Here is a 24,614-nt window from a genome sequence, read left to right on the forward strand (position 1 = left end):
AACAAGGCACAACAAATACGACGATACAGTTGTGACGCATTTTATTCCCAACGCACCACGCGGAAATTTCACTCGAGCATCCACACTGAGAACAATGTCTCCTAATGCATGGCAAAATGATGCTCGTGTGAATGGAATGTTCTCTCAGAAAATGACCAAAAGTCTGGTACGAGCCAGTAAAAGAAAAAAAAAAAAAAGGACTTCAATGTTTCTAAATTCCACACAGAAGCTGCAAACGCACAATGACCATTCAACGCATTTGCTGAATAGAACTACAACAATCATGATGACATGCTGACATTAGAGAAGCATACCTCACGACCGAGAAAGTTCTCACATAGACCTTTAACAAACACATCCTCGTGGTCAAATTAATTCTGAAGTGGGGGCACAAAATAAGAACAATTTTTTTCATCCAGTAAACTAAAGCAGCGAAAATGACTTTACTGAACACAGGCTGCTTTAAGGGGCCAACACAAAATGAGGTTGTAAATTCCTTGTAGAATAAGTTATGAAACGTGCCAGAGGCAAACACAGTAGCCACGTCATTTAAAAGGCAAATTGCTTGATATCATGAGAAAACACGTCACTCCAAAAGTTCAAAAGACACTTGAAATACGTACAGAGCAATTATTGGAAATCACAGACAGCTTCACTCATCATTTGATGAACAGACTCCAGAGTGCATTGTACTCGGCAATGACAGGCATATTCCATATATATCTATGCAATGCATAGCTTGTTGCCATGGGTACCGCCAGTGATCGGCTAGTATTTCTTAGACACGTTAGTAACCGCTCACAGTTAACACAGCTAACAGTGAAGGTAACATTAAAAACATAGAGCCTCAAAATGCACGTTATAAATTCACTAGTACAGCCAACACACAGGTAAAACCATATGTTATACTGTGCTTTTGGTTTTCTATTCCAGTAGAGTTTGAAACTTAGCAAATTCATGGAGGAACTAGATTGCTTGTAGATATATCTGCTCAGAATTCCATATCGTTTGTTGCTTTCAGTGCTATAATTTGTTTGCATTAATGGTTTGTACGTTTCTGGTCCTTGCTTCTTGTTATAGCACCACTTGATATATTGTTGTCACTCCTGCTAGGGCAAGACAAAATAGCCACAAGTATGCATAAATAAAAATAAAACATATGAACAGGATGTTAATACTAATTGTGGAATTTATAGACTAATGCAGTGCTATGATTGGCCCCAAAATTTTGCATTTAGCAGCTAGTAACAAATCAATTTGTCTATTTAGATTAACTGCACTATACGATCCACAGTTCTGGATGCAGCATTTGCGATATTTTGTTTGCAAATCGCACTGCTCTGTTTCAAGGCACGAGAAAAGTGTGTCGCAGAACGAACACAGTCACACATCTGAGACTTTCACACACTGCCTTGGAGGCAAGATGGAGTACTTGACGTTGCATTTCAACGTTTCATATCATTTTCTGAACGAAACGAACAAAAAATATGCAAGCAAGCGACGAGACAGAAGAAACAACCATTCTCGAGAAATAACTTCTCAATCAAATAATAAACAGCACTTGTATTCCATTACATATACATCACAAGCATACACACATATATGCCATATCATACTCTGCTTGTTTTTGTTCAATAAAAAAAATAAAGGAAAATTGCTCTAAAAAATTTCCCTCTATGTGCACACATATGTTACGACGTATGTTACGACATTGTATTGAGTGCCAATATAAGGCGCTCACAGAACAACTCAACACTACTCTCAAATAAATTGCTTGGTTCAGTGGAAGAAGGAAAATATTTTAGGATGCAATTATCAGCTCTACATTTCTTGCACTTATGATTCTAGTGAACAAACATTCTTTGTAGCAAAGATGAGAAAATTTCAGGAAAGTTTAGAAACTGCAATATCACTTCTTTTTTTTTTTCAACATTAAAAGTTGCATCTTTTTTTTGCAAGGTGTTGAAGGCAGCAAGTAATCAAGAGGCAACTGTGAAATCTAACATGATTCAATGATTTCGTTTTGGAATGTTGAGTTAAACGAAAAAGAATGCATGGGTTCTAAGGAACTTGTATTTCCAAAATGTGAAAGTTTCACATATCCTTGAGTCTTTATTGGCAGTGCTTTTGGCGAAACTGCAACTGATAGCTTAAAAGTTGTCAAAGCGAAAGAAAATGTGAACAAAAGCAAAGTAACCGAACTCCTGCCTGAGAGCTTTAAGCATAGAAGGAAAGCCGACACAGCGGGCATCAGTTGATGCTGCATTTGTTTACCATCCACTTAGTGACACACATTGCCCGTGACTACGGGACATATATACATGCAAAACATACTGAGCTGCTTGCTATAAAACAATTCTTGATTGTGATGCTAATTATTACAATAGCTTAATAATTTTGGGCAAAGAAAAGCTAGATCGTATTCCAGCCTTTGAAATAATAGACAGCCTTTGAAATAATAAACAGCTATGCAGGATATGTTGAGACTGAAGATTATTGAGAGGGCAAGAAAAAAAAACATTACGGCAGCCAAGGCTGTATTATGATGCATGCATTTACTCTAAACCTTTAAGCATTACTAACTTGAAATCAACTTCGAATTTGTGTTGTCAGGGCAAATTCTGGTTGTAATAGATTTGAAGCTTTCAAAAGTTATTACAATAACAATGACAATAAGCATGGAAGTACAGTATAGTAATAAGTTCTGGCTCAGATATCTATGAGAACATAATTATAGAGAGTGTTATAATAAGGAAGTTGAAAAGCCTTTTTTACAGCCCGACCTGAAGGTGCTAGCACAAAAAAAGCAGTTTCTTTTCATTCGGACAATGTTAAAAAAAAGCAAAATTTCAATCAAGTTAATGCACCTCAAAAAAAAAAAATAAATAAATAAAATAAAATAAAAAAAACATTTTTAAAACAGGCAAGTGTGGCATCAAAAATGGTTTACTGCAATACATGTTATTGCTACTGAGGGAACAAGCTACAGGAGAACAAAAACAAAACGAAATATTATTGCCAACAATGGACTAAACTTAGCAGAAAAACAGATGAGGGAAAAGAAAAATAACAGTGTAAAAATAAGTTGAGCAAAAAGAGAAGTACTATATCTAGCGTTTCACTTGGAATGTAATCCCCTCTGACCCACATCATTTGATAAACACGGATGCCAGGACCAGTGATGAAAGGATATAAGCGATGATCAGTAGTGATTTATGAAAACGAGGAAGGGAACCTATGATGGTTTCACCGGTCTTAACAAGAGTGTGATCATAGCCAGTACCGAGAAACGAAAGAAAAAGGATATGCCCTGGTTGTATAAACAGCAGCTCAAACCAAGAGGACAACATCGGCAAAGTCAAGCCTGTGACCATCCCTCCTTCAATTCGTCCTCGTGCACATCAAGCACATATAACATAATTTCATCACCAGATGAGTGGTGTCATGGATATCATACATTCCAAGTATGCACAACCGCACCAAGAAGAAGAGGTCTTTACAAATCTCAGTCTTGCATAACAAAAACAGCTGATGAACAAAAGAAAGGAAGGAGCACGGGCAGGCAAAGAAAACAGTGACAGTGGGGAGAATAACACAGATGCTAGAGAACAAACAAAAGCTAGGTTTGGCCAAGTCACCGGATTGACGATCACTGCCATCACAGTGTAGTCACCCAATCACCTCACGCCCAACAAGTTGGTAATGATCGCTCACCGGAGTCAAAACAGCACACACAGCACTCGCAGGGAAACTTGACTCCCCTTAATGAATGTTTAGGCACAATGGAAAAACTCCCCTGGCCAGGAGAAGGAGAAAAATGAAAGAACTAGGTGATTCTTGCATGGCCTGGTAAAAATGGGAAGAGTTCCTAGGGACTGCTACTAGGAGGAGTCCTGAATCTCATGGAATGTCCACAGCTGGTTCGCGTTGCCATCATCGCAGCTCTCGAGGTGCACCCGATAGTTGCGCTCGCTGTACGACAGGCACTTCTTGTGATGCTTGTGGTAAAGATGCGAGGTGTCCTGTGCGTGTGTGCGAGAAACACAAGCGTCTCAGTTCCGACGCAACACCAGTGAAGGCTTAATAAAATGTTGATTAGGGAATCCCTAGAGGTGGAGTAGGTTTCAATTAACAGAGTACACTCTACCCATCAGCCTTCAATTGAGCACGACCATACTGCTACAAAAAAAAAAGGTATACACAGCCTTTTCATCTGCAGCAAAGAAAGATTAACCTCAGGAGTTAGGAATGAACCACTTCATAACTGGACAAAAAGGCTAGAAGACGTCATAAAATGACTTTTATTGAATACATTTCTGAAGCATTTCTTCCTGATACTTATTCTTTATGGCATTTTCATCAACCAGTATTGCAAAAATGTTGTAGAATAGATACCCACATACAAACAGGGTGCTTAAGCTTTCTCGATTAGGCGACTGATCAAAAAAAATTCCTGGATATTTAATTTTCGCCTCTACGGAGTTGGAAAGTGATAGTGACAGCAACCAGGTCTCTCTAGTGAGGTCCCCACACATTCCTTATGCTTTGGCAAGCAGGTCAGAAACAATTCAGTGATTGCTGGGAAACAACACTCAAGTGAAAAATAAATCTGAATTAAACCTTTTGTGCTTAAGAGGCAGAAAGGAAATGGACAAGCGGAGATAAATCAGCCCTCTCTAAAATGTCTGATGCAGTTCAGCTGAGTTTAACTGTGTAATCCTTTAATAAAACTTTTTTACTTCTTTATGATTTTTTTATGAATTCCTTTATGAATTTTCATGATTTTTTTATGAATTCTATATGGCCCAAGTCTCGCCTATGAATTGCTGTGATTGCCAGCAACCCAGCCCATTTAGCATAGGGTTTCTCAGAACTCCCTGGAGAGAAGTCACTATAGCCTTAGTAAACGGATGAAAACGTAGACCCAGCTGCAGAAACTGTGCTTTTTCTAAAATCAAACCTTTCTATGGTGGTGTTCACAAACCCAGAAATATTAGAGCAGCTTTATGACTTTAGGAATACTGTTATTTGTATTTTATTTAATATTCATTTCAGCACCTCTACATAGCTATGATACCCAAACAAGAGCCAGGATTTCGACCTTTTGTAAACCAAGTAAAACACAAAGTTCTCGCTACAGTGTTCCTCAAATGGATATGGCACTCTTTAAAAAAAAACTATCACAATGAGTGATATCTCTTCTTTATGTGGGAAATGTCAACAAAATCTACCACACTTACTAGCCTAATGAACACATTTTACTAGTCAATAAAGTTGGTACTTATATTATGGATGTATTAATTATACAGTGAAAAATTAAGAGCTGTGATTGATTGACTCATTTGATTTGATTTTGGACAGTACTGCTAGCCATGGCTTTAGGCTGTTGCAGAATTGTGGTACAATGTGATGGTTTTAAACGTGACAAAAACTAGCCACAAGTTCATCGAACGCAAGTACCAGCACAGTAATTACCAGCATTTGCAAACTTTTCTAGAGACTTTGTAATATTGCATAATATAATACCTGTACAATATAGAACCTAAATTCCAAATTATAATGGTTTATTCAAACAATTTTGACCATTTAAAGAGGAAACTGCAAACATTCAGGATTAATGACATTCTCTGGTAAAATGTTTCTTCCCTGCTGGCTTGTCAGAAAAACTGAATAATGAAAAGTGTCCACATGAAATTTATACTTCACTGAATGGTTGGAATGTTCTGTATGTACTGTATATATTTTAGTTGAAGAAACTAAGTAAAACATCAGACTTATTTTTAGCACACCTTCTATGAGCTTTTTTCAGAGCTTACTATTTATTTATGCACTGCTACATGCATGGAAAACAACACAGGATACTGCACTCAGGTATAGAACAGACAAGACAACAGTATACCAGTAACTTCGTGTGTTAAGAGAGGCAGTCAAGATCAACTTTTTCAAAGAAAAAAATCATGAAAAGTTGTTTTGGTGATAAATTATAACAGGCATGTTTATTCTATTTCCAATCAGAGGAGGTGATAACTCCAAGATATTGGTATTCTTGAATTGCTTTTATGGGAATCCTTTTTAACATCACGGAGGAAAATGAGCGGGTCTTCTTTTTTTTTTCTCGGTGCAGTCATAAAAGCTGATTTCTCAAGACTCAACATAATCTTCCACTTTAGACACCATTTTTCCATTATCCATAATACATTGCTGAAAGTTATTTGAGCTGCATGAGACCTAATTTTCTTATAAATAATGTAATCTGTAAACATTTGAACTATTACATAAAGATTTAATGCTAGGCCTCTTTTATGTAAGCAAAAATTGAGATAAAATATAATACCAACCCCTGAGGTCCTGAACATGATCTGATAAGTGGCCATCATACTTCACATACTAGTACTGGTCTGAAAGATAATCTTTTATCAAATGTATAACTTTACACCAAAGAAGAGCTCATTCTCTGAATTCAAATGACTAATGTGGGGAATTATAAGTAACAGCCGCTCCAATATAAAAGGGAACACATTATCCACAATCGACCAATAATTACTCCATGACAGTGAATGGAGTGAAAAGGATGGTTCCTAGCAAGTACTTTTTCTTTTGTGTTAAATACAAACAAAACCATCTTTACAAAGGGAGCTCTTACAGATGCCATGTCAGACTGGGGGTGAAACGTAGGCTTAGCAGCCACAGATTCGAATACTTGGAAACCAAAGTTTTTAAAGCAATTTTCTGATTTCACAATGCGCCTATTCCGGCTGCAGTAGCTGCTTTTTGATATAGGCAAAAAGCGGGGTGCCCATGTCGTGCTGTGCAATGCCAGTGCATGTTGAAGAACTACAGATGGTCGAAATGTCCGGAGCCCTCCACTACAGCTTCTTTCATAGCCTGAGTCACTTTGAAACATTAAACCCCATCAACTGAACCAAACAATGTGCCTAAGATGTTATTTCTTGTTGAAGAGCAACTATGAATGTCCTAGAATAGATTGTGAAGGCATGAAGAGTCATATCACAAGCGGAGAATTTTCAAAACACCGCAAAACATATATGGGGGCAGGAAACGGAAGCATGACCACTTGAAACAATGTGAGCAAGACTAACTAAAATAATTGCTTGCTTGAAAATGCACAAATGAATGCTTCCAGCCATTAAATGTTTGCGGGTGATCTGAAGAGTGTGACAAAGTATGCTACATCATTTCAAAGGCAACCTGTTTTTAAAACGCCCTGATTATGTGAAACTGGACATACCCTCAAAGGCGCACTATCCACTGGGTGTGTCTCTGAATTGCGCAAGCTTCCGACATATGCTACCACATGTGCTAAATTTGCTTATGGTTGGTTTGTGGGGTTTTAACTCTCAAAGCGACTCAGGCTATGAGAGACGCCATAGTGGAGGACTCTGGAAATTTCGACCACCTGGGGTTCTTTAACGTGCACTGACATCGCACAGCCCACGGGCACCTTGCTTTTCGCCCCTAACGAAAAGCGGCCGCCGAGGCCAGGATTCAATCCCGCGTCCTAAATTTGCTTATGAATACTGCCATTGAAACTGAACAGCCTAAGCAGCACTATTTTATAAAAGCAGGCAGTTGTCAAACACCATGGCAAGGAAACAAAGAGGACCGCACACTGCAGCAGACAACAATGGAGAACCCACGGCAGCCCACAGCTGCAGTGTCCGCTAGTGCTACCTCCGTGTTTGTCGTCTGCTACTGTGCACAGTTCATTTATCGTGCTGTCTGAGCACTGTTCTCAATGTAAACCTTTGTATCGTTTGAATGGCAGTATTTGCGAGGGGATGTATCACTAACCGCACGTCAGGCTAAACAAGAAGAGTGAGCATTGGGAGAAGCACCCTTTGGTGATGTGTGCAGCTTCACCATACATTTACCACAACGTATTAAAAAAATAAAATGCCTTCAAAACGAGAAGGAATACCTTTCACGCTCTTCTTAAAGAAGGCTCACCCAATTTTAATGGCTGACCACCTACAATGGGACTCTGTGAAAGAAACACAATATTTCGGTAAATTAAGCTTGCATGTGTAATGGTAGTGCTCTCGCCTTGTATCTCCATACATTAACGGTGTTTTAAATATACTCTGCCGTTGAAATGATACTTTGTACTTCTGCACTCTGTTTCAGGATCTTCATGGCTACTCTCAGTAAAGGGATGACATCGTAGGTGCAATGTGAAATCAGAAAACTTCTTCGAAATCCCTTGCTTCCATGTATTTGCATAGGTGCTAAGCCTACTCTCACCACTAGTTGACCCAGTCGGAGTGCTGCTCCATCTTCCTTACATTACAAACCAGTGCTGGTCTATAAAAGCACATAAGGCATTTCCAACATCAATGCATAATTAACAACACATTGTTCTTGAGTACAACCAGAGAGTTCCCTTTCATATTGGAGCTACGTGTACAGTAGCCCCTCTAGCTCCAGCCACCCAGGTCTAACCCAAGACGAAGTGAAAGGGAGGCCCACAAACGGAGGCACATGCCACTCACCACGCTGTACTCCCATGGCCCATCAACGGTTCCGAGCGAGCAGTACACCACCTCCATGCTGCTCGACGTGGCGTCCATGCAACGCTCGCCCAACCCCAGCTGGCCCTCCGCATTGAGCCGGAACACCTGCGAGCGCCGGCGCAAGACGCGCTGGTGTCGGGTGGGGGGAAATACGCGCAGACCACTTGGTGAATGTGGACAGTGGAAAATGTGAAATTAAGCGTCCACCACCACAGAGCCTGCTGAGCGGGAGACCACCAACCGCATAGCTGGAGCGCCAGGGGCTGAGTGCAAGAGCACGCCACCAAGTTGCAGAGGTCGACTTTGAAGAGCTGCACGACTTCCCAGACATGATGCTTGGCTGCTTTAAAGGACTCTAGGGTGTGTTAGTGTTCCTTAATAAAACAGGTAAAGTCTTGGCCGTCTGACAGTGGCCACATATTAATAAATTTACATTCACACTTTAGCAACTCAGGCAGAGTAACTATGGTTATGCATTTTTAGTTTGTTTCATACAACTGTGACCAAGGCTGCTAGTTTTAAAAGCCAGGCACGTGCAAATATTTGAAATTTCCAATACGCACTTAATATGCTTGTTATTCAGCTCATTATTGATTCTCAGAGATAAACATTCGAGTATTTCCAGATATGAGAAATTTTATGAATATTCGGCAGTGACCTAGCTAATACCGCCGACTTTCATAAATCTGGCTGAGCAGAAGCCACAATAATTTTACAGTTATCTGAACATCGAGTTTAAAGTGTCAGGAAGACAGTACTAAAGTGCCCTCTTTGCTCTCTTCTCTGTCGTTTATCATGTGAACAACGCTAGTCAAGAACCGCACACTAATTCCACAAGTGGGCTTTTCAACATCCCACAGTTGAAAACGTGATCAGCTGCCTCATACAATTTCAACGCTATAGTGTGCATTTTGTTTTTGTTCGGCCCTTTCATGCTGCGTTATGCGTTGCATGCTTTCACACCTGATGGCATTCCGCCATGTTGTTTTGGCTTACAATGGCGTACAGGAAAGCCCACTTGCAAAACTTTCTACTAAGCCCATTAATCACCCATGAACAGGGCCAAGCCGAGGGTCACTGACAGGGGAAGTGATTGAGAAGTCTCACCTATAACATAATGCATTAATAACTCGCGCACTTCTTATGCGAGTGTAAAGGCAGGCGCAACAACAATAGGAAAGTGCCTCTCACTAGTCAAGAACATTAGATGGCCGCACGGTTTCAGGTTTCTTAATTTTACCGCTGGCTCATAGTGACAGCAGCTGTCGGTCACACACTAGCTAGTCGTCCAAACCCAGCTGCACGTTACTGGTAAGTTTTTCTTTTCAAAGCTATCTCGCTGTTCTGACGCAAATATGTGTTGCCCTTAGTTTGTCACATTCACGTTGTTCTATCAGCACACCGAAAATTTATTCCCATCATGGACTGTTCGCTGCTTGTGTGATACAGCCTCCTCATTATTTTCTATGGTACTGAGTTGGTACAGTTTCGTTAAATTCCAGTTGATAACACTATAAACTAATTTCAAAGAAATAAGGGCAATTATATGTGACTAACTATATCTTCAGACCATTTTTCACGTTGATCATGTATCCAATATTTTATATTCAAAGGCATTCTTTCTTCCTAGTCATATCCATTTCCTATCTAAAAATTTCAGTGTTCACACACAACTTTCTTTTTTATCTGCGATTATGCAGGCTGCGTTACCATGCTTACTAAGTTAACCAAGGTTGAGTCTGCAGTCTAGTGATAGCCAAGGCTGCTTTAACCATATTGTTAAGGCTTCCTATGCAGCAAAGCTAAGTGTTGCATCAGAGTGCTTCTGACACCACAGGTAAGCGTTGACGAAGATTAACTGAAGCAATCAAGGACTGCGGCAAAACAGGAGTTCACAAAATGTGTCAAACATCAACTAAGCAAAAAGCAAAAAGAAAAATGCTATGAGGCGGTCACCTTCCTTCAGGTTAGGCTTGCCAGCACACATGCTCATCTCATACAGCCATACAGCCATACGCAGTTAGCACAGGTAAACTAGCACTCGCTGCTGAAAACACTATTTCAGTTAACATCAAGCAGCAGGCTACAGAAAGTAGAAGCAAAGCAAGCTTGTTAGCACAGGCAAGTTACAGACGAAGTCTTTAAAGCTACAGCTTGCAGCGAAAATTCAGTCTTAATTTCACATAGTTTTGCACATGAAAACCATGTGAAACCACTGCAGAACAGAACAGCCAGCAACTGCTGAAACGTACCTGATTTCCACCGGTTCCGTGACAGGCCGACAATGCAGCCGTCGACGGCGGGTGAGCACCCATGGCATCCAGACACTGGCCCGTTGCATCATGCCTAATCTGCAGGATAAAGGACAAGGATGCAGAGCGCACTTTCTTGAATGCTTTCCTGAAATGGTTAAAGCGACTTTTTGCATATTCAAAGGCACTAGGCTATAAGGAACAATGCATTCTTTGCTCATTTCCACTCCCAATCAGTACATCAAAAAAAAACAAAAAAAACACTCATATGCAGCGAGTCCGACTGGCCAACACAGAAGGACCGAACCAGTAACAAAGCATACTGCACATAGCTCTTGCTGGTCACCAATGCATTAGGTGTCGCATACCAGGTGACTAGCCAGCAATGATGCAAATATTAGATACAAGCACCTGTGCTAGACACCATGTACTACATGAAAAGCTTAACGGAGCTGTCTGCATGATTACAATACTGTATTAATTACAGTGGCTGGCACAAAATATTGCTGATGACTAATGATATAATAAAAGCATTAATAATAGTGGCTGGTTACTGGGGGCCTGCTTATTATTACACAGACAACGTGCAAGCTTGGGCTTGCAGTTTCCACACATCTCCTTGAGAACTGTCCTATTGTTTGGAACACAATATTGTCTTGGAACGAAGAAGGAGAAGACCAAAAGTGAGACAATTTAAGATTTTTGAGCATACCACAAGGTATGCTTTAATGGACCTGCACACCAGAAAAGTATGTCGTCAGTTGGAGAGGTGACAGCACAAACCGCACAACCTTTTCCATCACAATATGACATTGAAGCAGGGCTGGTGAGGTTACATCAATACCTTTCATTAGAGCCTAGAAACGTTCCTAGCTGGTACCACTATGATTTGTAGTCCGAATCAGTTGCACGGCTAGGAACGGATGATTCCAGGCCTCTCTGCATGACGAGAAAGGCCCAAAGGAAAAGAGGAGGAGGAAGGGAGCAAGGACACAATACTTGCCTCGCCCCAGAAGAGGTTTCGAGGCAGCAGGGGGAAGTTCTTGAGCACGTCGTAGGCGATGTTCTTCATGAACCAGCGGAAGCTCTTACACTTGAGCCGCTTACGCAGCTTCAGCTGCGAAGTAAGGTCGCCCGCATCGTAGTACGTGGCCAGGGGCTCCCGGGTGTAGAAATACTCCTTGTACTCGTCCATCCACACCTCCACCACCCTCTTGTAGTTCTGCAGAGGGGAGAGCAAAATGCTGGCGTCAGTGCCAGGGGCTGGCATGACAAAATGCCGCAAAAAGGGAAACACATTGCAAATGCCAGAAACATTCACTGTTTGCTTCAGACAAAGCTAAGGGCAAAAAAAAAAAAATGATAGAAGCTTCCTCTCTTTGCTGTTATCAAGAGGGGTAATTTGACCGCTGAGTGTTTCTATGACATTTTTTTAAACAACCTATTGTCATCATCATTGCAGCTGGAACCATCACACTGCCAACATACCTTCTATGGCTCAGTGCCACGTGAGTGCATCACGTGAACAGCTGCGCCCCTAGAATCATATGCTAAGGCAGTGAGACCATTTACGCTACAGAAGGTCACTTGAATACCACTATAAAGAGAAAACAGGATCACTTTCTTCGCTGGAAAAACTCCACGATAGAGTACCTCAAACTTACTTATGTAGAAAAGAGCCGCCACTGCATGTTCTAGTATCTAGAAAAGAGCAGTTCATGTCGGGAAGTGGACACTTCACTTTTGCTAGCGCTGGGCCAAAAAAAGTGAAGGGATTCTACTATTAATTTATAGTTGTACCACAATGACAAAATCAATTTCTTTCAATGGAGCACTCTCCTTTTTTAAATAGATTTACAGTAAATATTTTTTAATAAGCTCATATAGAAATTAGCACAAGCACTCATCTTTGAGCTCTGCTTTGAGAAAAGTCGTACTGTTACAGCTAATTCCGGGTTATCAGCCAAAGCCCAGCCAAGACAAGTGTACAAAGTGTCTACTTCCCCGCATGCCCATTCCTTCATCTAGCTAGTATATGGGCCGCTCTATGTCTTCTACGAGGTGGACTTAGTTGAGCATCTAATAACATGTTATCGGATACACTTGGTGCATGTTTTACACAGCCGACAGGCCCTCTCGCACCAGTGGCTTCGGCTAAGTGCATACGCACCACAGTGATGAGCGGTCCCTTGCGCTTCTTGGCCAACTTGCCAAAGCTGTAGGGCATGAAGCCGCGGTAGACGTGGCCCACTCGCGAGCATGGCACCCAATAAATCTCGCCACCGCATTGCCAGATCTGCATGATGGGAGGTAATGGGCCATCGATTAGTTGATTCATTTATAGTTTCAAGGTTTACAGAAAGCCCAACGGAGTGTGGAAAGCTAAAGAACAGGTGAACAATAATTCAAAGCAAACATACAACTGCAAATATAAATCAGCATGCAAGCATCAAAATGTCATAACAGGATAGAACAATTGCTAAAGAAATGGAAATTATCAGGATGAAATGCATTCGAGCACACAGATGAGGTGTTTTTTATATAATACTTTAAAAAGTGGCCTTCAAAAATTTATTCATTATTAAATGCTTAATGCCAAAGCAATGCTGTGTGCTAAAAGTCACACCGTAATAAAGGTTTCAGATTATGTTTTACCATGCGAAGTACTTCAATTATTGTGTGCAAAATCCTCAGTGCACAGTCAGCTTTTCATTCTGCCTTATATGTAAGAGAAACATAAATTGCCAAATGAGATAGTTCACCTGAACTAAGAACCACTCACGTTTTGATGTGATAGAACTAGAAGCCTCAATGACAAAAAATTATCTTGACTGTCGCATACTTCTCTCAAGACCGGAACTAACGTAACCAGACTGGAAGTGACAATATAATACACTTTTGATGCATTTTCATTACATTTATGTTCCCACTTCTAGACACTTTCTGGGAAACATCTAACCACCGTGCAAGATGACCCAAATGGATGTATAGCTTCGTGCAGGTGGTCGTGTAGAGGTACGCAGACACAGTCATGAAAGCATGATGCAAAAATCAAAGCAATGGAGTCAACAGCTTATAGTTGTAATGTTATAGCATTGCCAGCACTTCGGCAATCAGGTGTGCCTGTTTGTGAGTAACAGGACTCAAAAGCAGCGCACCTTGAAAGACAGCTCGAAGTTCTCACCACCCCAAACAAGCAGGCCAGGGTCATAACCTCCTAGCTCCAGAAAGTACTTGCGGTCGATGGCAAAGAGACCACCAGCGTGCGTGGGTGACCTGCAAGCGTCAAAACATGTTCCCCAATTTTCAGAAGTCATTAGCAGCTGCAGTAGACACGTATGCAGCCCTTCTTTCCACATGCACTTTTCTCTTATTTTTACATTTTAATGGTTTACTATGCCTATACTATACCCTCTGCTTAGATATCGCCGGGTCACAAGTAATTATTTCTATTCCTTGTGCCCAACAGGCAGGGGGGAAATACAAATGTTCCTTCCGTTTTTCTTCGCCCTGCAATTCTAGGCAGCAAACCACCCAGCTACTCAGGCAGCACAAACAATTGGCCCATTATTGGTACTGGGTTTCTTTAGGTCAAGAGAAGGACTCACTTGTATGGCAATGCATAGCCCGGCATCGGACCAATACATAAACAGCACATTGTCAATATTGGGCCTTATTTTATTCCGCCTGGGTAGCTAAGACAACAACTGAAGTGCGACACCTTTTAACTTGTACTGTGCTTTCTTTAGATCAGGAGATGGACTCACTTGTATGGCTCGCTGTGGTACTTGCGGCGCTTGATCTCCTCTTCGGGGATCTCTATCTCCTTGTACAGCATGCCCCACTCGAAGATGCCCCGAAAGTGCTGCCGGCCGTGGTACACGGGCCGGTACTCGAACGTGTCCTTGTCAATGCCATCAATCACTGGCACTGTCATAGCACGCCTGCAGTGGCAACGCAAGAAAGTCGACGCCGATACCGTGAACAAATGTTTCTCCACACGGTAGTTTTGCCAGGAATGAAGAAAGGAACCGAGGCACGGGACAATTAGCAAAGAGCTCCCACACCACAGACAGGAATCGTATATGTCGAATTTTATGCAGGGGTCAGAAAACCTGACAGGAAGGCCCAATAAATATTCAGTAATGAAGGTGTAGAAGCAAGGGAAAATGAGGAAAAAAAAAGTTCGGTTTGCGGGGTTTATCGTCCCAAAGCAACTCAGGCTATGAGAGACGCGAAAAGTGTGCTTAAAGCATTACTGCATCAACACAAAATAAACAACATTTCAAACATTGCTTATAACATAACAAACGACAGAATAAAAAACATTTCAAAACTATCGGGAACCCACAGAAGCTTTCCATGTCTATTATTAAAAAATGAACGACCGTTAATTTTGGCAGGTACTGTACGTGCAGACAAAGGTTTCGGGTGCTCTCCAGATACAACACTAATGACGTTTCACATCGCTTAACAGCTCAACTGAAACTCAAAACATTTTAAATGCGACAAGGCAGAATAGAAGGCAGCAATTCAGCAATTGGAAGGCGGAATATTCAGCTGGCTACCCAACGCACAGAAAATGGATAAAGGAAGCAATGACAACAAGGGCTATAGGAACAGTATAATCGCATTTGCATGACAAACAAGCTAGCTAGCTCTTCTTAGCATAAAATTTAATCATAAAAATTCTGGCCATTACTTATGCAAGCACCATTAAAGCTGCAACACCCTCAGCAAAAGTTCATGTTTGACAATTCTGCAGCCATGACTTAAAATTATCTCTTGAGTGGAACACTGGTTTTCCTTCTAGTCTACCTTAATAGGATGAAATCTGGCTGTCATCCCAGATAGCAGGAACTCTGAAAACAGACGGCAGTTGGCTCGAAACATTTCTACATGCCCTATGCCAGCACAGTGTTTCTTGACAAAGGTGCCCGTTCATTGCCACATCTTTATTTCAGTGTGTAACAAACTCAAAACATCAAATTCCAGCCTCAATGATTAAAGCCTACTTTTTTAACCATGTTTTCTTTTTTTCTTCGGTCACGACGGAATGCACAGCAATGCGTTTTGATGCGCGCCCAACTAGCACTGCTTTCAAATGATCAACATAACACCTCCCACCAACACCAAGTTTGCTTCTTGTGAGCGCTGAAGTTTATCCAATGGCCAATTCGCCATTTGACAACTTTCTTGGCTGACTGCTTACAGTCACCACTATGGGAGAATGTCCTTCAAGAAATGATGGATTCTGTTAAGCTGCTATGTAGCTACCAGATATGACAAAAACATGACCACAATGCAAGTGGAAACAATATGTTACTTTGCAAACAGCAAAGAGCACTCTTTCAAGCACACTTTCTCAACAAATGCACCCAAGTTAAAATGTTAAGAGACTCCCATACTCTACGTCCGAGTATTGTTCCCCCTCACCTGTTGGCTCGGATGGGTGCCAGCAGTGGTGGAAGCCAGTTGATGCCCACCTCACAGTGGGCGTCCAGGAAGAGGACAACGTCACCGTGAGACTGCTCCGCACCATAGCTCCGTGAGCGAATTAGGCCTTCCCGCTCCTTGTTGCGCACCAGACGCACCAGGCCTCGGGGAAAGTTGCGCGCTATGTACGTCTCCAGCTCACCCTTGAGGTTCTCTGCACACGATTGAATTAAACACGATGAGAAGAAAGCTACATCAGGTGCTGTACTTCACAGATGAAACTACAAAACGATGAGATCCCAGTATGCCACACAACACTTCCTATCTATGTTAGGCATCATGCCCTGCAGGCTCGCATGTTTGCTCTATAAACGGATTTCATACTGTCACATTCCCTCAGTCATGAATAACTGAAATACACTGCGAGTAGCCCAGCGTTGTGGTCCTTGTTGAGTTATTGATAAGGCTGAAATTTGTATTTATTATCCTGTAGCATAAACATTACCTAGTTTACTCACATGCATCATTCTCACCAACAGCACAAGTAAAGATATGCTTCTGCTGTATTTGTATTACTCCTAGTTGGTTTACTGCTAGCGAACAGTGCAAAAACCCAAATTTCATCATCAATTCATGCCAGTCAGAATTCCTTTGTAAACATGCATGCTGTAACTTGGTCACATAGCAGCTTCTTGCAAGGTTAACTGCAATATTATTTGTTATATATGGTTACAGTACTAAATATAAACCACCATAAATTATTAAAAAATGTGCTAAAGTAGATTAAAAATATTTGCATAAATAATCTAGGAGATGCAGATGGTAGGCGACTGTCAAATTGCTGTTCAAATAAATTGATATAAAATTCATTCCAGAAAGAAGACTCAATGCTTAAAGCTGCAGAAAAGCGCAAGTCAACACTTTACCTTCATAACAACGAGAACAAAAAATGATTTAAACGATTTAGATTTCAGTAAGCAGAAACCTAAAAATTTTCTCAGTAAGAAACTAGCAAGAAAAATTCACAACATTTGCCGCAAGAAAATGTAAGGTCAGTTTCAGAGCCACACGGTTCTTACAGAAACAAGTTTGAGGGCCTCCTAAGATGTGCTGAAATGCAATAAAGCTCTCAATCTAAGGAAACTATTAAAAAGGAAAAAAATAAGCTGAAAGCCCCTCCCAGACATGCTCGTTTGCAGGCGCAAAGGGTATACTGCAGCAACACGCAATCCAAATAGATAAGTAAAGAAACAAGATCACGAGCTGGAGCAGCAAGGTGCAGTAACAGCAGAAAAACTAGAAGTGACGCGTTACGGCAGACTGACAGCCGAAACAAGCCTACAAGCAAGACACACTCCCGCAAGGGCTGACAGCTGCTACTCTTGGAAACGGATTAACACGCCAGCTGCACCCCTCATCCAATGCACCTCTTAAACCCCCATTCGTTTTTGACTCCGCCGCACGCCGCACGGGATTGAAAAAAAAGAGTTAGGACTTCAGACAGAAAGCATGTTGCGTGCTCGGTCTATTTGTTGTCCTGACTTTACTCTGGAACCAGGGGCAACTCTGGAAGCTTAGGAAGCAGCAAAAGAGACTTTTAACTTCACACCAGTGAGCAATTGTGCACCAAATTTACTTTGTTTGTTAATTACCTATAATAGCAGCCCCAAACACATTACTGCAATGACAGGGACACAATGTTTGCATGATGGTACATGCAAAACAATATGAGGGGAAAAAAAGCACAATAAAATCATGCACAAACAAAACTATTTACAAGCACTTTAACATGGTTAGGACAGATGCAAATTGGGTGCATTAGCGCTTCCCTTTTGGGACACGCATAGTACTTTAATATGTAAAAGATCACCTGACATAGATATAATGAGGTATAATCTACTTAGGGTATAATCTACCTCAATATGTGAAGGATCATCTTATATAGACATAAGCTCCATTTTAAACAGGCCATATGAATGTGCCTGTATGGCCTAGGGGTAGCATGCTTTATTTGAGATTCAAGTGTCTCAGCAATTTCAGTGGCATATAATGTGCAGAAAAAGAACCCTTAATATATATTAGTTCTGAAATTAATTTCCTTAATTTTCAATCAGTATCACTCCTCTAGAAAAATAATGCACCCATCAACAACAGCATGCCATTTTGATGACTGATTTATGTTTTCTTTTTTGTCTAAATGTAAAAATTCCCACAAGTATTCTTTTCTTTGAGGTTAGTGCAGTGTTTTGAACCAGATTTATTTCCACGAGGGAGGCAGAGTACCAACTGTCAAGTGCCTACTGCACAAGTAGGCCAGTATTTTCAAAGTGAATAGTGCAAACATTTAAACTGCTTGATATAGTCACTGAAAACTGTAAATTAAGTATCTGTGCTATATCAACTCAAACTTACTACATTCTGCAGCAAAAGTGAAAGATTTAATCACAAATTACTATGTTACTTGTACCGGATGCCTACACCAAACTTATGTATGTCAAATTCTTTACACATGCTCCAGGAGGTAGAGCTACATAAGTTACTTAAATGAGCATAGAATGTTCTTGACGTGAAAGTTCTCAAAATATCTGACAGCATTCCTCACCTACATTCCTTACATATTACTATAATCCTTTTCTTTACCAATATTACAAGGTGTTTTTATTTTTGCTACGCCACAATTTCTTCTAAAAAAGTTCTCAAAGCAAACTGGCAGCATGCTCAAGAAAGCTGCACACAACTGTCTAAAAGTAGGAAAAACATTTCATCCTAAGCCGAAGCATTAAGGCATATTGGCATGAGGACATCAGAACAAAGATACTGACATGATGTCACAAGCAATCCTTGTCTCGGCAGTGCAAATAAAATTGGCTGGGGAGGTTAACCAAGCCGAAGTTCCATGCCTAAACTCTGCACACCTGACAGTGGCACTCCTTCTCCAGTTGGTCACCACATTATACATTCACTTAATAGACATTACTGTTTTCTTTGCGAGCTTAAAAAGAAAATGCACACAGCTTCATTGGGGCACAGAAAAGACACCTCACCTTTGTCTGAGAAATCATCGACCAGCACCACTTCCTTGAGGAACTGAGGTGGAGAGCGGTTGATGACACTATGCACGGTCCGCATGAGCACTGAGAGACCCTCATTGTGGAACACCACCACCACACTGGTTGTTGGCAAGTCTTCAGGATAGTCCCAGTACTTGCACCTGCACCCAGCATGCAAGTTTTTAGGAACTTCTAATTACACTTAGGCAAGACAAAACAGAGCAGCTACTGGATCTGTCATCAACACAATCTGCATAGATGTGCAGAGAATGCTACGGTTTGGCTGCAATGGGTAAAGCTGATGTTGGACTGCTGAAATCATCAATGACTTGGAGTACACGCCGCTACTCCAGCAAATTTCACCTGACAGTAATCAGGTGCACATATATTTGTCAAAAGATCTCTAGATTCAGCAAAGGTGAGCACAATTATGGCACTTCCACACCGGGCACCTGCCCCATATTCAGTAGTTATATCGATATTTATATAATATTTAAACATTTCTCAGCGAGAACTCAAGGTGAGCTTTGGCAGGGGAATGGCACGTGACAAAAACAGGTAAGTTTGCAGTTAGGCCATGTTTGAAGTTGACCTAGACAAGTCTATGTGCTGTCCTCAAAGGCATAAGCAAATAGCAAAGCTTCTCTGCCCTGCAACATCCAACAGGTGGCAACAGTTACAGTATTTAATGAGAAAACTAGCTCTTCTGCCTGGATATCGATGTTCATTCTAGTGACAAAAGCATAAAACCTGCCAATGCTGCCTTCCAAAACAACACTAGAGTTCACAATTAAGTTGGCTCTGTATCTGTGTTGGTGTCCACAACACCTGCAGCAATGTGTCTGGTTCGTACTATGTCAATTCAAGTGTTCAAAGATATGTATGCTTCTTGAAATGCAGGTTAATTCAAGAATGCTCAGGAGGTCTAGGAAGGTGGTTTCAAATGTCAGTGACATGCCTCTGCAAAGACAAAGCGCAGCTGATATTTCTAACATAGTACGACACTAAGCACACACCAGTAATATACCAGAATGGGTGCAAGTCCTCAGAAGGATGGGCAAGTGCAGAAAATATCAATACTCCTTTATTATATTGTTTAACAATATTCCTTTATTTTCTGTGATAGGCAATGACAACACTATGAACAGTGATTGCTAAATGGCTTGAACATATTAAAAATATGACTGCCTCAACAAAACTTTAAACTGATTTTAGGATCCAACATATAATCAGCTAGCATACTATATCTCTCCTGATCACACATAAACATTTGCTCTGCCCCACTGATGGCATCATCCGTGCTTTCAAGCATCAGTTTTGAAATGTTCTGAGGGGCCACTTTAACCTTTTGAACGCTGCGCACTGGAGAGCTGTATGAAGTGCGCCTTCAAACAACAGCAATTCGATGACATTTACTACTTGACGTGGGCTCTAAACTTTTCCTTCCTGCAACGATGGCCTTCGTTGGCATGGAACACTTAATGAGCAAACTATTCAGACAGGCCTGTCATCATAGCACACAGATGTGTGCGTGATAGCCTCGGCTGACACAAGCAACTGTTCTTTTATGTGCCTCGGCAGCATCTTTATTTTGGCTCGCAAGACAAGTGCAATCGCCAGCTTTCATACAGCAGATAGTGAAGAGAGTGCAGTGAAAAGATGGGTGGCTGTAAATATGACAAGCGGATATTGATTCAAGCAGCAGCTGGCAAGAATGCATGCATGTAACTAAATGCAAAGTAGTGAAAGTAACACAAAGGTTTGAGAGACATCACACATTACACACAGTAAAGTTAAAGAAAATAGGATAGGAACAGATGCTTCATACACAGTGCAGTGGCTGTCTGCAAACTGAGATCCTGTAACCACTGTAAAGTAGCAAGCCTTTGAATAAAATTACCTGTCAATGGACGCTACGCCTGACAGTCGGTCGGAATTTAACGCCATGGAGAGCCGGAACTGCTTTTGGCAAACGACCATAACGCTGATTACCGGATACGAATGAAGTCACCGCACCAAACTAAATGCGATTCTTTCAAGCGAAGCCAAAGCTTTGGATAGTGTTTTTTGCCAAGAGCCTTGACCGAAGCAGCACTGTAGACAACGCGGAATCTTGTATGATGAAGATTAAATACTAGCTCAAGTGGCTTCCACACTGAAGACGCAATGACCGCGCTCTTTGATGTCAATAAGCCCCCTCTGTATTTCCTTTCTAGCGGCTATTCCCAGTTGCAGTTGTCCCCTTTACGTTTCATTTGACACGCTGACAGTACACGTGTCAGTCAGCGGCATATCAACTGACCTACTACGAAGAGACTGCTGTACTCACTCGTCCAGTCGCATGTCCGGCACGCTTCGGTTGGGCGAAATGTGGTCGCTAGCCACGACGTTCATGCCGTACTGCATGTTGGAGTCGGCCGCGCTGTTCTTGTCCCTGGGTGGTACGTGGTAGGCAACGCCGCCTTCGCCGGGCCCCTTCACTCTCCGCACCTCGTGCTCGCGGGGCTCGAAGTTGCCCTGAGTCCGATCCTCCCTGAACACGGGCATCGGCGGCGGCAGCCCCTGTTCTCGCTCCTTGTAAATGCCGCGTTGTTTCGGATGCACAATTTTACCATACGAACCGTCAACGCCGCTGACATTTCCGCGCAGGGCACCAATGGGCCAAAAACGACTTACTCGCTCTCTGTAGAACTCGTCGCCCGTCGGCTTGGGAAGAAAAAAAGTGACCAAAAATATGAGCACAACGATGGCGCAGACGAGTTTGATGATGCGGCTGCGCCTGAAGTTCACTAGCTTCATGGCGATAACGTCGACGAGGGTGCCTGCGACACGCGGGAGAGTCTTGTAAGAGGCGTAAGCGATTTATTTACGGGTAAGTACGCGTCAGCAACGCGGAGATGCCGAGGTCAACAACATCGCACCACACACAAACGTGCACACACTTGCACAACCATACGCACTTAGCACACAGAGTAACCACGGCCGGTCAACGTTCCTCGTCACCCTCGCAGAGCCACGCATACGAAGAGCAGACGACAGGGAGTAGGGCGGCGTTTGAACGGAAGGCCCTTCGAACGTCAAAAGCTAGGCGCGTTAAAACAGCAGTTGACGAGACGCGAATCGCAAGGCTGGCTCCTTCTCCAACTAATTTGTTTAGCGCGAACTGCACAATGCGCTCACACACGCACACGACATCGCATGCACGACTCCACGACAGCAGTTTTGTCAGAAAAAACCGGCAGCGACAAAAGCTTGATGTCGCTGCCGACGGAGCGCCGTTACATACGCTGCGCCTGCTACGCTTTCGTTTCCAGATGCGCTGCCCGTTTCTCTGTAATCATGGTGCACTGGGAGAAATGCGCGCAGTTACAGATTATTTATACGCAACGCTTGCGTTCACCTGTAGGTCCAAGCTTGGGCTTCCTCCTTGACATCCTCATTTTCTTCTATAATGGTATCGGTTGCGGCAACTTTCTCGTTCCTTGTAAGCGCCGCGTTGTTTCGGATGCACAGTCGGGCCCGACGGAAACGAATGTCGTGGCTGAGACAGCTGAGGTACACGCGCGTGGTATTAAAAATAATCAATAAACTATAATAATCTGCCTCTTAGTTACAAAAGCGTATGGATTAACTGGTGCAACTTAAGTGAACAATGGAAGTTGCAATGTCACACAGTGGAAAAAATCATGTCGAAGACAAAGATGATGGGTTAACCATGCAATATGCAATCCTGTAAACGATCCTGCCCATAAAATGATAACAGCAAAATAAAACTACCCAACCGTTAACCAATATTCAGCTTATGTAACAAAAAGTGAAATCAACGACCATTTTGAAAGAACAGAGCGCGAAATTAAGTTTAGCGTGCGCCTGTCTCAGATATTTCCTTCGTGACTCAACTTAGTCGAAAGGAATACGAAATCCGGTGATCCCGCCAGTCAATGTAACCGAGGGGTAGTGCGGCCGCCGCCCCCAAATTTGCAGGGCCACATAAATATGCGTAGCCCTGAAAATTAATGTTAATTTGCTGAGCACTTCAGAAGCTTACAATAAGGACGAATTTGGTTATGCAATCTGTGTCAATTGACGCATCGACGATGAGCCAATACATATGTGATTGTGAACTTATAGCCAAATTTATTTTATAATTTCATTTTTATATGAGCAGTGATGCGCCACAAAAACAACATACATATTTCCAACCTGAAATATGCAGCCCTGCCGCTACCCCACTGCAAAAATGTTGGTGCCATTACTGCCTACACGTCTCGCAACACTATTGCAATACAGACCACTACCGAAGCAATCGCCAAAGTGAAAGCTGTTAGCATCTGAAACTTTACCGTGATACGTCGTCGTCTCAGCAGGAGCGGCGTTCCGCGCACATCACGCACGCGAGGCCATCGACACATATGTGCGCTGAGCTTGGCTCTGTCGGCAGCACGTAAGGGCGGGCGTTCGTGACGTCAGGAGAAAAAATTACGAGGGTCTTTAGCGACTAGAGTAGTGAAAGGGAAAGCCTGAGTGCCGCATTCTGCTGCGCAACTGGCACCAATTAGTAATTAGTTAATTAGTTAAATAACTAACTTTAGGTAATTAACATAAGTGAATTATTCATCAATTCGTTAATGACTGAAGTGCTGAATTAGTTATCAATTTGTAATTAATTTATTCATTCATTGGTAATTTCCCATTGATTGGCATATGGCCATATAAGTCACGCATTTGCGTATACTGTGATGATGCTCTGTGATTGGTCGAGACCACTATGACGTCATCCCGCCTCCACCAATCAGAACGCCGCAAAAGCGGGCACATTTCTTTCCACGACAGCATAAGCCATTAAAGGTTTTCGAATTGCGCAGGATCCTGTGCCCAAATGAAATCGTCTGATCGTCGGTAACCGACTGGGAAGATCTCGGCCACCGGTATTCTCAGCCAGCCAATGCAGGCCCAAAGGTGGAACCTGGTTGGTTGCAAGTTTGGGTGGGTAATAGTTGACCAAAAGTCTTTCAGAAAACAATCACCAAATGGCAGGAAATTAGTCGGCACCCAGTGCTCGGCAGCCAAACAATGGCCCCAATTTATGGCCGTGGTCGACTCTCTCATGAGGTTTCCAGTCGCAAGTCGCGTGCAATATAGGCGAACTGAAATTTTTTATATAAAAAGTCCGTTCTGCTGCCTTTGTGCAAACATTATGCAAATGCATTCACTAAAGCACACATGGCAATTTTCACCCATTAAAGCACCTTTCTATTCTAAATTCTATTCATGCTGCTTGGGTACTGCTGCACCAAGTTCACGGAAAGCAGCGAGATTCAATGGACTATGCACACATTATCGGC

The 24,614-nt window shown here is 42.1% G+C and overlaps 1 protein-coding gene across 3 annotated transcripts; it reads right to left on the reverse strand.

Moving 5' to 3' along the window:
• Nucleotides 1-26: 26 nt before the first annotated feature.
• Pgant7 (N-acetylgalactosaminyltransferase 7) lies at nt 27-22,800 on the reverse strand. 3 transcript variants are annotated; one of them, XM_084582367.1, is made up of 12 exons: nt 22,230-22,548; nt 21,946-22,091; nt 21,599-21,843; nt 19,264-19,430; nt 16,220-16,433; nt 14,551-14,727; nt 13,942-14,059; nt 12,954-13,079; nt 11,787-12,005; nt 10,784-10,882; nt 8,511-8,636; nt 27-4,022 (listed from the first exon to the last, which is right to left on the reverse strand). In XM_084582367.1, exons 1-12 carry the CDS (start codon nt 22,288-22,290, stop codon nt 3,882-3,884), a joined length of 1,839 nt encoding a protein of 612 aa, XP_084438493.1. In that variant the 5' UTR covers nt 22,291-22,548; the 3' UTR covers nt 27-3,881. The 3 variants fall into 3 exon arrangements, with proteins under 3 accessions (XP_084438493.1, XP_084438492.1, XP_084438491.1); XM_084582366.1 differs by lacking the exon at nt 22,230-22,548 and adding an exon at nt 22,670-22,800 and having other exon boundaries at nt 21,599-22,091; XM_084582365.1 differs by having other exon boundaries at nt 21,599-22,091.
• Nucleotides 22,801-24,614: the final 1,814 nt, after the last annotated feature.

Source organism: Amblyomma maculatum, chromosome 10 (genome assembly GCF_055883805.1).
Source record: "Amblyomma maculatum isolate TAMU_Amacu chromosome 10, ASM5588380v1, whole genome shotgun sequence".
NCBI classification, from domain to species: Eukaryota; Metazoa; Arthropoda; class Arachnida; order Ixodida; family Ixodidae; genus Amblyomma; species Amblyomma maculatum.

Bases quoted from the DNA above. Each gene is read 5' to 3' on its own strand.
- Pgant7 (XM_084582365.1), bottom strand. From the start codon at position 22,290: ATGCGTGGCTCTGCGAGGGTGACGAGGAACGTTGACCGGCCGTGGTTA. The intron at 16,434-19,263 runs GTGAGGTGTCTT...AATCGTGTGCAG, and splicing joins CGATGATTTCTCAGACAAAG to AGAACCTCAAGGGTGAGCTG. The intron at 8,637-10,783 runs GTACGTTTCAGC...CGGCGCTCGCAG, and splicing joins ACGGAACCGGTGGAAATCAG to GTGTTCCGGCTCAATGCGGA.